The sequence below is a fragment of the Aquarana catesbeiana genome, linkage group LG02 (genome assembly GCF_042186555.1).
Source record: "Aquarana catesbeiana isolate 2022-GZ linkage group LG02, ASM4218655v1, whole genome shotgun sequence".
NCBI lineage: Eukaryota > Metazoa > Chordata > Amphibia > Anura > Ranidae > Aquarana > Aquarana catesbeiana.
Genome location: NC_133325.1, coordinates 683,606,106 through 683,620,318, shown reverse-complemented (window position 1 = coordinate 683,620,318; position 14,213 = coordinate 683,606,106). Strand labels below are relative to the sequence as shown.

General features: G+C 42.3%; 1 protein-coding gene across 2 annotated transcripts in view; it reads left to right on the top strand.

Annotated features, from left to right (window-relative positions):
- LOC141129023 (myeloperoxidase-like) overlaps positions 1 to 10,632 on the top strand; it is a 53,278-nt gene extending 42,646 nt beyond the window's left edge. For both annotated transcript variants that reach the window (XM_073616747.1, XM_073616748.1), the window contains exons 12-14: positions 1,723 to 1,960; positions 7,436 to 7,644; positions 8,317 to 10,632. In XM_073616747.1, coding sequence (XP_073472848.1) covers positions 1,723 to 1,960; positions 7,436 to 7,644; positions 8,317 to 8,330 — 461 coding nt within the window. In that variant the 3' untranslated portion in view covers positions 8,331 to 10,632. The remainder of the gene's footprint in view (positions 1 to 1,722; positions 1,961 to 7,435; positions 7,645 to 8,316) is intronic.
- The last annotated feature ends 3,581 nt before the right edge of the window (positions 10,633 to 14,213 follow it).

Sequence of the window (14,213 nt, the reverse complement as noted above, 5' to 3'; positions counted from 1 at the left end):
ACCCGTGTTAACTAAATCTTAAATAACCAGTGAAGACCACCCACAATTATATAGCCATAGAATTATACAGCCATTATTATTTGTCCTTGGTTGAAATTTTGAGAACATTTTCTTTGGGTTTATTTGGCTCCTAGTATGGTAAAGATTAAGAACCTTTGACCTAAGAGCCCTTGCACACTGGGGCGGTTTGCAGGTGCTATTGCGCTAATAATAGCGCCTGCAAACCGCCCCGAAAGTGCCGCTGCTTTCATTCCAGTGTGTGTGCGATGAGCTGGCAGGACGGTAAAAAAAGTCCTGCCAGCAGCATCTTCGGAGCGGTGAAGGAGCGGTGTGTATACCGCTCCTTTACCGCTCCTGCCCATTGAAATCAATGGGACGGCGCGGCTATACCGCCGGCAAAGCGCCTCTGCAGAGGCGCTTTGCGGTGGTATTTAACCCTTTCTCGGCCACTAGCAGGGGGTAAAACCGCCCCGCTAGCGGCCGCATACCGACGGTAAAACGCCGCTAATAATAGCGGCGTTTTACCGCCGACGCCGCCCCCCGCCCCAGTGTGCAAGGGCTCTTAACTAAGTTCTAACAATACTTAACAATACTTACCTTTTTAGGCTCCCGTTATCCTTTACTAGGAGTCTATATAGCATCCCATTAACAGGTTCTGCATCAAAAGCGTGCAGTGCTGAAATTCTAACCTAATAAATAACATTGATTCAGCCTTTTGGTGCCTGCTTGTCAGCAATATTTTTTATTGAGATCAAACTTGACAAAACTCATCTCAAGGTGTCAGCCTTGAAATGATTACGGAAAGCAACGAAGGGAAGGATGAAGGCTCTGATGAAGGGAAGCAACTTTCCCTTTATCAGTGCCTCTGTCTGGGCCAGGAAGTTGGCTAACAGGATCTTGTGGCCAGGACCACCTGTTGAATATTTCACTTTTTTATTCAGACATTGCAGTAGTGTGCCAGCCCAACCCACTCACCTGATGAACTAAGAGCCCCTGTAAAAGAGCTATTACCAGGCAAGCTCACAGCAGGTTCATTGCTGTCTCGTACTTTCAGTGTAAAAGTGTCAGCACTAAAACCTTTCTTACAGCCCCTCTATTAGATATGTCATTGGTTATATAGGAAGCATAGGAAGAAAGTCACATTTTGGGAAGTTTGTGTCCAGTGACCCTTTGAGGGGCAACATAAAGACTGGTTGTAGTCATCACAGAGAGTTCAGAAGGTCACGTGTCACAGAGAAGTCAGATTAAGATAAATGAATTGATATATTTTACTTCAGGGCGGCACAGTGGTGTAGTGGGTAGCACTCTCACCTAGCAGTAAGAAGGGTCGCTGGTTTGAATCCTAACCACGACACTACCTGCCTGGAGTTTGCATGTTCTCCCTGTGCCTGCATGGGTTTCCTCCCACACTACAAAAGACATGCTGGTAGGTTAATTGGATCCTGTCTAAATTGTCCCTAGTATGTATGAATGTGAGTTAGGGACCTTAGAGGGTAAGCTCCTTGAGGGTAGGGACTGATGTGAATATACAATGTATATGTAAAGCGCTGTGTAAATTGACGCTGCTATATAAGTACCTGAAATAAATGAATTACAGCTGCAGTGTGTTTGAATTTATCAGGCAATTGCAGATCAATATCACTTAAATGTCATTAAATTGCTTTCTAACTGTCCTGTTTGCCATTATTAAAGTTGTCTGTCATATTTTTCCTTTCTACCTAGGATACAATTCATGGAGGAGATTTTGTGGCCTTTCCGCCCCCAGAAATCTGGATGAGTTGGCCACTGTTCTAAATAATAAGCCGCTGGCCAGGAAATTAATGGATTTGTATGGCACTCCTGAAAACATAGACCTCTGGATTGGAGGAGTTTCTGAACCCTTGGTGCCCGGTGGAAGAACTGGAAAGTTGCTGACTTGTCTTATTGGAGACCAGTTCCGCAGGACTCGGGATGGAGATCGGTATGCTTCATTTTCTAGTATACAGGGAAGGCTCACAGGCAAAATATATTTCATTCATTATTAGGACCCACAATAAGTATTCATGCAATCTGGTCGAAGTAGACATTACAAAGCCTAAAATTCAAAAGTTACAATATATGATGGATGCTCTAACTAATTACATTCACGTCTACATAGGCTTAGATACCCATTGTTGTACAGTGTGTTATTCAGCATGTCTTACAAAGTCTAAAAGGAATCACCTGTATGCTTGAGAATATATCTCCCCAATCTACCAGTCTCAGAACATCTGATAATGTCTAAAACGTTTACAATTTTAAACAAGAAAATTATTTTAAAAAATTGTTTTGTATAAAGAGGCAAGTTCAAATGTATATGTAGTGGTAATTGAGATACCTTTGAATTGGAGGTCAAAACGGATTTTCTAAGTACAGCGCTACCCCTGTGAGGGCCACTTAAAGATACTGTGCCCCAATGGTTGCCCTGACATTGCAAGTCTTCTGACACCCTGGGTTCAGGCATTTCAGCAAAGAAATATGGATGCAGACACAGGATAGTTCACAGTAAACGTAAGATAAGTTTCACTTAGGGTTTTTCAGTATATAGAATCAACAGCAAATGGATCAGATAAGAGAAGGTAGATTACTGTTATACTCTTTATATGAACAAGCGAATGAATGATCAACTGAAGTCTCTTTGGGGAGCAATAAATCAGCAAGCTTAACCAAACAAGGTCTATGGCTGCAGATCAGAAAAGGGTAGGAGAATGACCAATCTGGAGTCAGATTACTCCCTATAACCTCCTGACGCCACAACCCCTTTAACACAAACACTTTACACAGTTTAGCAAGTTGTATTTAAAGTCTATGACTTTATACCCGCACAAAAAAATAAATAAATGAATAAAACCTGTAAGGCAAAGGCATAATGAGCTAGTATGCAGCGCATACTAGCTCATTATGAAATACTTACCTTAGAACGAGGCGTCGGCAGCTGATCCTGGTCACCACTGAGGGAGCTGACATTTCCCCCTCGGCGTGTCTTCTGGGTTCGCAACTCTGACGCTGTGAGTGGCCGGAACCGTGATGTCGTTACTCCCACACATGCGCGCGGGTGACTTCCTGCCAGCAAGGTCTGGCGGCGTCCACCGGACCCTTAGCTGGACCTTCACAGCATAACCGTACAGGTTTAGGAGATATTCATTTTACCTACAGGTAGGCCTTATTGTAGGCTTACCTGTAGGTAAAAATATAAAAAAAGTATACAACCACTTTAATAAAGAGCGATCCTTGGTGATATGGGGCCGGATAGGAGCCCAATTTTCCTGTCCCTTGTTTGGGGGTGGGGGGGCATAGGAATCCTTTTGTTGATGCAGGTGTCTGAATCTTCAGCTAGCTCAAATGAAGGGGCCCAAAAGTACTTGTGAGATAATGACATTCAACAGTACAATATGTGTTGTAGATGTCTCCTTGTAAAGCTCCAATGCAGAAGCAAAGTAAAGGTGTCTGCATTCAGTCCTTGGGTGCAAAGGGGGTGGGCACATGCCCGCTCACCAGTCCAAGCGATACCAAGCTCAGGAGGGATGGTGTGAAGATCCTGCAGCAGGCCCCTGCAGATACTGTGTTTAACGAACGGTGCATGACCCCGAACCTCCCGGTGCCACAGCTCAGCTAGATCTATGATGCAGATGATGTGGGTGACCTCCCGGATGCCACCCAATGACCGGACCCTGCTGACAACAGGTGTATCCACACATGCTCTCCGGAGGCTCTCCCCTGCCACCTAGGCCACAGCACAGCCATGCTATTCCCGTCCGTCCAGATCACAGCTCCCAGATGAAGGCCGTGGTCCCAAGAGGCCGACTCCTCCCCAACACAGGCTATTTATCACCTCTCCCAGCATTCTGTTCCCTTCCTCCAGCTGGCTGTAGCTTGTAGTCCACAATGATCAGTTCCCAGTATAGATTCAAGCTCTGTGAACTACATGTCCCAAGATCATCCACTCTTCTGTAAATTCTCACTAACTCTGCATTCAGGAAGTGACAAGGCAGATCCCAGGATGAGCACTAGAGGGAACAGTCTCACTGTGGCAGATACTGTAGAGTGTCCTCTGATAACACAGGCAATTTAGTCAGCTCCTGGCTACATAAGGGTCTTCAATCCTGGTTAACTGGAATATAAAATAGCATATATAAATTTGCCCAATCCACAGGCTTGGAATTCAGTTTTGAATTTTGTTCATTCCTACCTTCTTTGCAGCACACTTGGCTGGAATCAAAACTAAAACTAAATGGTGCATCTGTGATATCAGATCCTTTCTGGTCATGAAAATGATGTTTAGATTTAAGAATCCAATAATCAGTATGTGAGAACACATTTATAGCTAGCACAAAAGGAGTATGGCCACAGTCAGAGAGGTAGCTTGAAGCTTGTGAGCCCTGATGCAAAAGTTGACCTGGGGCCCCTATTCCCACCCATCGCTTCCACCGTGTGCCAAGATAATCCCACCCTACCAAGATACTCCAAGTGGCTAAATAGTTATTTCAGGTCTTTATATTGAGAGGGTAGTTCAAAAGTGTTTTGAAGAAATTGTTCACATTTCTCCAAAATCTTTTGAATTTGGAGAAATTGTTCACATTTTGACATACCTCTCCAATTCTTTTGAATACCCTGGAGCAGGGGAAGGAAACCATGAGAGGCTGAAATCTACCTGAACAAAATGAAAGAGATCAAAGGTCACTGGGGTTTGGCACTTTTTTTCCCCAAGAAATTCACTAGCAAGGTATGACCACATAGTAAGGAAAACTATAATAAAACAAATATCACTGTAAAAATATAAACGTAGCCTATCTCAAAGTAATACTAAAGTCTCTGTTATACTTACCTGCTATGTGCAGTGGCTTTACACAGAGCAGCCCAGATCCTCCTCTTCTTGGGTCCCTCTTTGGCACTCTTGGCCCCTCCCTCCTGTTGAGTGACCCCACAGCAAGCAGCTTGTTATGGAGGCAACTGAGCTGAGCCACAGCTCTGTGTGTCCATTCAGACATGGAGCCACAGTCTGGCCCCGCCCCCCTCTCTCCTCATTACATAGTTACATAGTAGGTGAGGCTAAAAAAAGACACAAGTCCATCAAGTCTAACTTATGTGTGTGATTATATGTCAATATTACATTGTATATCATTGTATGTTGCGGTCATTCAGGTGCTTATCTAATAGTTTTTTTAAACTGAGACCACCGCCCATGGAAGGGAATTCCACATCCTTGCCACTTTTACAGTACAGAACCATCTACGTAGTTTAATGTTAAACCTCTTTTCTTCTAATTTTAATGAGTGGCCACGTGTCTTGTTAAACTCCCTTCCGCAAAAAAGTTTTATCCCTATTGTGGGGTCACCAGTATGGTGTTTGTAAATTGAAATCATATCCCCTCTCAATCTTCTCTTCTCCAGAGAGAATAAGTTCAGGGCTCGCAACCTTTCCTCATAACTAATATCTTCCAGACCCTTTTTTAGCTCTGTTACAATATAGAGCTTCACGTTCAATCACAACTGAAGCATAGTAATTACACTTTACCATGCTTCAATTATGAATTGGTACTGATCACGCACTCTATTCATTCAGAAAAGGTAGGGGCCAGTAAATTACATATTGACAGGCCCTTTCCCCACTCTCCATCCAGAAACATCCCCCACAGCAGCCAGTGGAAGAGGAGAGGAGGGAAGCCAGCAGCACTGCGGGGGGAACAGGGGAGCACACAGGGGTCATGGTCAGCAGGAAATAACAGTAACCTGCACAGGAGGGACTGCAATTTATGATAAATGATAAATTGTGAGATGCCTAAATGTAGCTGCCACTTTAAAATTTAAAATATTCACCTAAACCAACATAAATAAAGGTGAAAAGCAGCTAGAATGTATATACAAATACACATGTGAAAGAAAGAAATGTGTATATTATATAAAAAAAACACTACCTACTGCAGACAAACAAAATTATAAAAAGTGTCTATGGGGGTTATTTATTAAAGGCAAATCCACTTTGCACTACAAGTGCACTGAAAGTGCACTTGGAAGTGCAGTCGTTGTAGATCTGAGGGGGACATGCAAGAAAAATACAAAACAGCATTTTAGCTTGTACATGATTGGATTATAAATTCAGCAGAACTTCCCCTCATTTCAGATCTTCCCCTCAGATCTACAGCGACTGCACTTCCAAGTGCACTTGTAGTGCAGAGTGGATTTGCCTTTAGTAAATCAACCCCTATATGTCAAAAATTATCATGACATAGTAAACATCACATTGGGGTTATTTACGAAAGGCAAATCCACTTTGCACTGAAAGTGCACTTGGAAGTGCAGTTGCTCTAAATCTAAGGGGTTGATCTGAGCTCTGCTGATTTTATCATCCAATCATGTGCAAGCTAAAATGCTGTTTTTTATTTTCCTTGCATGTCCCCCTCGGATCTACAGCGACTGCACTTCCAAGTGCACTTTCAGTGCACTTTCAAGTGTACTTGAAGTGCAAAGTGGATTTTCCTTTAGTAAATAACCCCCATTGGGTCACCCAATGTGAAGAGATATAAAGAGCACACATAAACTAATATAAATTGTGCAAAAAGTCCATATATTAAGTGCAGAGAGTGCATAGAAACAGTCCTCCAACACAGATGAAATCTTCACAACACACCATAAGTGCGCAAGTCACCTCTCCCATAAGATGTAAACTCATTTGTCTTAGACTGCTTTCACACTGAGGCGCTTTACAGGCACTATAGCGCTACAAAAATGCGCCTGCATAGCGCCTGTAAAGAGCCTCTCCTCTCACTCCAATGTGAAAGCCCGAGTGCTTTCACACTGGAGAGGTGCGCTGGCAGGAAGGTAAAAAAAGTCCTGCAAGCTGCATCTTTGCAGCGCTGTAGGAGTGGTGTGTATACACCCCTCCTAAAGCACCCCTGCCCATTGAAATCAATGGGCAGCACCGCCGTACCGCCGGCAATGCGCTGCTGCAGTGGTGCTTTGCAGGCGGTTTTAACCCTTTTTCGTCCACAAAAACGACGGCAAAGCGTTGCTAAAAATAACACGTCACTTCCGGTTGCCGTACAGCCACATACTGTACCAATGCATTTCGTCATCAAGACTTCGTTCAGGGATTGTGGCATATGCAGGAACCAACCCATTTTCCCCCTTCAGCCTCTGAATGGAAGGGAGAGGAGGAAAAGCAGGCTTTCAGTGGCTGCATGAGGAAAATGGAGAGGATTGGTTCATGTATATGCCACCCCCGCCGCCCCTCCTGTTCAGATTTAAAACAGAATGTGAGAGGCAGGCATAGAGTCCCTGGAGCATGGGGCAGTGGTCACAGTGCTCAGTGTATACCATGTATACTGGAGATATGCAGAATAACTGTACTATGCTTTGGATAGAGTTCATATTGTATACTAGTTTGTGCAAAAGGGTAATTCATTTATTCTTCTATTTAGGTTTTATTATGAGAATGATTCAGTTCTCAGCAAAGCTCAAAAAAGCTCAATAGAGAAAGTAACTATGTCCCAGGTTATCTGTGCCAATACAAATATCACCGAGATCCCGCTAAATGTCTTCTTTGGAAATCAGTACCCTGCAGATTTTGTTTCGTGTTCCAGAATCCCAGCACTGGACCTGAGCCCATGGAAAGAGCTCCCTCAATTTGGTAAGTGCAAAGTGTCTTTACCGGTCTTGCATTTAGCTATCGTCTAGAATAATGCAGGTCTCAAGACTCATTTATGGTGATAATAAATTGATAGATTAACGTTAATAATAAAACGTGCCTGATTTATACATGAACAAGAGTTAATGTGGGCTGCCATGATAAAAACTGAAGCCCTACTTGCACTTGTGTGAAGGATAACCTGCTAATGACAAGATCAAATTAGTCAACCCAAGGTGTCCAAATTGTTCAGGTGGCAAAAGTAGCAATGATGTGCGAGCCAGTGCCGGGACAAAATCATCCAATGCCCAGGGCAAAGATGCCAGATTCCACCCCCTTTATTAAGTACCAGCTTATGAGGAGGAGGGGGAGAGAGAGCACAGCCCACATCTCCTCCTGGCTCTCTCCTCTCCTTGCCGCTTACAGCACTAGGCTGGCAGAAGTAGTGATGCCACTGTCATTACTCCTGTCAGCCTTATAGTAGAAGGCACTTGCAACATCCCCATCCCTACACTACACGCTGTGCCCAGGGAAGCTTCCCCATCTGCCCACCCTTTGTCCTGGCCCTGGTGAGGGAAAGATACAAGAAAATATGTGTTTGCACAACATTATTTTCAATATAATGTTTAAAACTTATGCTAGTTAATAGCAATATTTATTATTATTTTTTTGCAGGTGAATTCAATTGAAATCTTCATTCCAGGAACTCCAATACAGCAAGGTCACAAGACTTCCTCTTTCAGGGGCTCTGCATAGACTATACTTTTTAGACTCTATATATTTTTTTATTTTTTTTTCCAATTCATTGTGCAAACCAAACATTGTTTTAATAATAATTAATTAATAATAGCAGCTACTAATATTAGTCCCAGTCATTTATCACCTTTACCTATACTAATTTTAATAATGCTGCTTTCTGCGGCTGTTGCATCCCATATACATAAGACATATTTATTACCTGGAGCTGTAAAATGATAACATTTGGCTTTCTGATAATACTTTTCATTCTCTAATTGTTATACTGTTGGAAAAGTTGCAGAGGAGTGACGCTGTATGGCTGCCTATGAAGGGTAGAACAGATCAAAGACAGAAATAAAAATGTATTAAAAAATAGTTGAATCCATACTATATGATCTCTTATCAATGTTAGACAATAAGCTCTCCTATATGGAACATTGGGAAAGAGATCCTAACATTCAGTGGTACCTGACTGACTTGCAAGATATTGCAAATAATTTGTCAACAATATCCATAAACACAGCTTTGTTTGAAGCTATAAACTATAAAACACTACTACGCTGGTATATGGTCCCAACTAGAATAGCTAAAATGAACACTCAAGCCTCATCCCAGTGTTTTCTTTGATTCAAATATGATGGCACTACCCCAAAGTGACACGGTTTTGGATTAGGATGATAAACCTCATTCATTCCATCATGGGCCAAAATATCTCTAGGAAGCCCGAGAGTGTCCCCTTTCAAAAATTAAAGTGATTGTAGTCTTTTTATTTCTTTCAAAAATAACAAACATGTTATACTTATCTCCTCTGTGCAGTGGTTTTGCACAGAGCAGCCCGGATCTTTCTCTTCTCGGGTCTCTCTTTGCTGCTCCTGGCCCCTCCCTCCTATGAAATGCCCCCACAGTCAGCAGCTTCCTATTGGGGCACTGGAGCCAGGTCACAGCTCCGTGTGTCCATTCAGACACAGAGCCCAGCCCTGGCTGCGCCCCCTCTCTCCCCTGATTGGCTGACTGACTTTGATTGACAGCAGCAGTGCCAATGGCTCAGGTAAATAATTAGGGGGTGCTGGGGAGGCTGCTGTACACAGAAGGTTTTTTATCTTAATGCATAGAATGCATTAAGATAAAAAAACCTTCTGCCTTTACAACTCCTTTAGGCGATGATATCCCTAAAACGAGGAAAAGATACATTTCCTACATGATACTAGCAACCAGAATAGCCATTGCACAATGTTGGAACCAACCAATAATCAAACTTGACTCACACAAAAATTAAACTGGATCAGGATTAACGATGAGCAAATGTGTACTCTCCATAATAATTAAGCTAAGTTTGATAAAACCTGACAGCCGTGGATACAGTGGGGTTGATTTACTAAAGGCAAATAGACTGTGCAAGCTCTGAAGCAACTGCACTTTGCAAAATGCAGTCTAGGGGGTTGATTTACTAAAAGAAAATAGACTATGCACTTTGCAAAGTGCAGTTGCACTCTGCGAGAGCAGTTGCTCCAGAGCTTAGTAAATGAGGAAAAGCTCTGCTGAATTCCATCATCCAATCATATGTAAGCGAAAAGGCTGTTTTTACATTTTCCTTGCACGTGATTGGGTATTCTTTGCAAAGTGAAGCTTTACCTCATTTACTAAGCTCTGGAGCAACTGCACTTTGCAGAGTGAAATTGCACTTTGCAAAGCGCACAGTCTATTTGCCTTTAGTAAATCAACCCCTATTTGTCTTTATGAAATCAACCCCAATATCTCTTGGTGGATGACTGAGACGGGTGGCTGAGGTACCCAACCATTTACGCTCTTCTCTTTTCCCACTACTTCCTTCTTTCTGTTTATTTTTTTACAACATGCTCAGGTTTAGAGCTGCTTGCTCCTTGGTTTACTACATTCTTAATGGTTCATTGTACAAGGTTATTCAGGGTGGTTTACCACTACTCTATGTACTTTATCACATAAATGTTCTGCTCACTGTCCTACCTGATGTGTATTACACCACATTTAGCATTCAGTTGCTCTTCAGTTGCACTATGGGTGTAATCTCGTCATTATCTTTGTATTTGAATGGATCTTTTTCTGTGATATATCTGGTCACTACCATTATGGATATGTTGCTCAAAAATGTGAGTATTACTACCTGAAAATATATGCCTATTACCCTCCCAGTTTGGGGGGTCTGGAGTTATCTTATGTTTTTGTTACTGTTATTTATGCAAAAAAAAAACAATAAACATATTGAAATCTAAAAAATAGTTTAACACACGTCTGTCCTATGTTACACCTTTGTCTGTATTCATTTCCTTGGACGTGAGGGTGATCTTGACTCCTTTATTCATATGCCAATTTACCGCAGGTTTTGTGGGTACAAAAAAAACTTTCTCTAGGACTCTGGATAATGTTAGATTTTATTTTTGTTAAACAAACAGAATATTGCTGCTTCTAGATGGCAAGCAGATAAATGCAGCCTTTTTAAAAGACTTCATTGTTCTGAATTTTAGATTTGGATTGAGTGGTTACGTTCTGGGGTTGATTTACTAAAAGCAAAAAAGACTGAGCACTCTGCAAGTACAGTTGTTCCAGAGCTTAGTAAATGAGCAGAAATGCTGCTGACCTCCATCATCCAATCATGTGCTAGCAAAAATGCATTTTTTTAAATTTTCCTTGTACGTGATTGGGTATTCTTTACCAATTGAAGCTTTACCTCATTTACTAAGCTTTGAGCAACTGCAAAGTGCACAGTCTATTCACCTTTAGTAAAAATCAACCAACCCTTCTATGCCCATGGTAGAGAGACTATGGGGTTGATTTACTAAAGGCAAATAGACTGTGCACTTTACAAAGTGCAATTTCCCTCTGCAAGTGCAGTTGCTCCAGAGCTTAGTAAATGAGGTAAAGCTTCACTTTGCAAACAGTACCTAATCACGTGCAAGGTAAATAAAAAAAAAAAAAAACATAATTTTTGCTTGCACATGATTTGATAATGGAAGTCAGCAGAGCTTCTGCTCACTAAGCTCTGGAGCAACTGCATTTGCAAAGTGCACAGTCTTTTTCCCTTTAGTAATAACTTATTTTAAAAAAGAATTAAAAGCATTTTTCACCTCTTGCCTGTGTCCTTCATCTTCCTCACACACACACACACCTTCCTTATGATGAATATGTAGGGTTTTGCTGCTTGTAGATCTTCTACTCACTCCATTTGCACTGACTTGTGAAACCGTTCAGATACCTGTTGCTTTAAGCTGCATTTTACTTTTCCAGTACAAAGCAGTGCAGCTTTGGGGGAGCATTTAGACTGAACTGGTTTCCAGGGCAGAGTCCAAACAACTGATTGGTGGAGGTATAAGCAATATAAGTTTTGCTGGTCATTAAAGCACAAACCTGGATTTTTAAACTCATGGTTTGGAGATTGGAAACCCATAAATGAGAATGTAACACCATATGTTTCATTATAAAAAAAAAAACATACATTCCACATTACTAATGACCAGACATCCCAACCTGCAGAAACTCATTTCAGGGAGGTGGCAAACTCATTTCAGGGAGGTGGCGCTTCGTGCCCGCAAACGCCCTCACCCCCCCGCGGCAAAATATTTTTTAAATCACTTTTTCAATATTTTTTCGCAGTGCTTCTGGGGAAGGGGGTGGGAGGTGGGTGGTATGTGGACGGTGTCAGTAGTTTTTTTTATTTTTAATAATTTATTTTTTTACAATTTAATTTGTTTTTAATTTTTTTTTTCACAATGCTTTTTGGGGGGAGGGGGTTGGGGCAGTGGACAGTGTTGGTAGGGCAGGAGAGAGTGGTGTCAGTAGTTTTATTTTTATTTTTTTTACACTTTTTCATTTTTTAGAATTTTTTTACAGTATTTTTTTTTATATTTTCTGGGGAGCTTTGGTGAGATGTCAGGGGTCTAAACAGACCCCTGACATCTCCCATTTGAGACAGACAAAGGGACTGAGGACAGAGATTCCACAGTCCCTTTCTCAGCACTAAAGATGAATGAACGGGAGACAGAGGCTCCTGTTCATTCATAAACTGAGCACAGTTTACTTTGCTCAGTAATCACAGGACACAGGAGCGAACTCACTCACTGTGTCCAATTACTAGTTCCCCCCGCAGCTGGCGGGAGAGGAGGGGAGCCGGCTGCGGGGGAAGAGGGGGGCCGGAGAAGAACAGGGGGGGCAGAGAAGGACATGGAGGGGGCCAGAGGAGAACGGGGGGTGAAGAAGGACATGGAGGGGGCAGGAGGAAGAGCACACAGAGCAGCTGGGAATGATTGGTGCAGCAGGAGGGACAGCTGTGATCACCGATCTCCCTGTATAGCTTTTTAGCTGACAGCCGTGGGAGGGAGAGAAGTAGAAGCGGCTGTCCGCTAAAAATCGATACAAAGGAGATCGGTGATCACAGCTGTTCCCCGCCGCACCTATAATTCCCGGGAGATCGGGAGGCACTTGCAGGTGTGCGGGAGCCGCGCAGAAATGCGGTAGTCTCCTGCACCTCGCGGGAGACTTGAGATGTCTGCTAATGACACTTCAATTACCATCAGCAATAACAGCTAAAATTAAAAACATCGAACAAGAGCAAAATGAAAACTATTTGATAAGATAACTGATCACAAAGATACAGTAAGGTATTCATCCACAGTTTGAGCAGCGTAGGTTTTGTAGGTCAAACAATTACCATTACTATTGCATCTCACCTTCCACAATACACATTATTTGTAAAAATTAACATATATCAAACAAACACAATTAAAATGTTAATCTGTTAATCTATAAAGAGAAAATAAACATTTGTATAAAAACTGTATAACATATACTCTTGAATGATTACAAACGGCCAATAAGGTATCTGAAGGCCCGAAATCTCAAATATTTGGGGAGGCGGGGCTGTTGGATATATGGAGACTAAGGAATCCAAAAGGGCAGCAATACTCCTGTTTTTCAAGAACTCACTCCACACTCTCCAGGATTGATATGGTTCTGGGTAATGTGGAGGCATTGCAATTGGTAAAAAATATAAATTATATGCCCAGGGGTCTCTCTGACCGTTCTCCATTGGTGACGTCGGTGTCCTTAGGGGGAATTAGTCATACAGGAGAGTGGAAAATAAATCCTTTTGGTTGGAGGTAGTGGAAGGGGTATTAGTATCCTTGAGAGAATTCTTTGAAATGAATACTGGTACAGCCCCCCGGGGGTGATATAGGATACCCTAAAAGTGTTTCTTCTGGGAGTATTAATACAAAAAGTGTCAAAAATCAAGAGGCAGACTAAGGTGGTGGTGTTCATTAGGAAGAAGGTGATAGTGGCAGAAAAACAATATATGGATAACCCACCCCTATGGCTCTTTCAGACTGGTCAGGTAAGCAACAGGAGTATAAAAAATGGTCTTAATGGAAGCAGAGAATAAGCGTTTTTTTCAGAAACAGCGCTTTTTTGAGGAGGGAGAGAGTGTGGGACATATGCTGGCCCTACTGGTCAGAGTAAACTCATCCCCCACTATAATACCCGCTATTATGACAGATATAGGCAGAGTCACTACATACACCCCTGAGATTGTGGATACGTTTAAAAAATATGAGGGACTGAATAGTTCATTGCAGGGGGATGTAGAAGGGGAGATGTGAGAATTCTTTAGAGGACTAGAGATCCCTTGCATTCTAGGGAAGATAGAGAAGGATTGGATGCCCCTATGACCTTGGAGAAGCTGCAAATAATGGAAATGGAAATGGAAAATTAGAAATCCCCAGTGCCAGACGGCCTGCCGACAGAGACATATAAATATTATGGGGAGGTGTTACTTCCAGAGCTGCTACAGACATTTAACTGGGCGG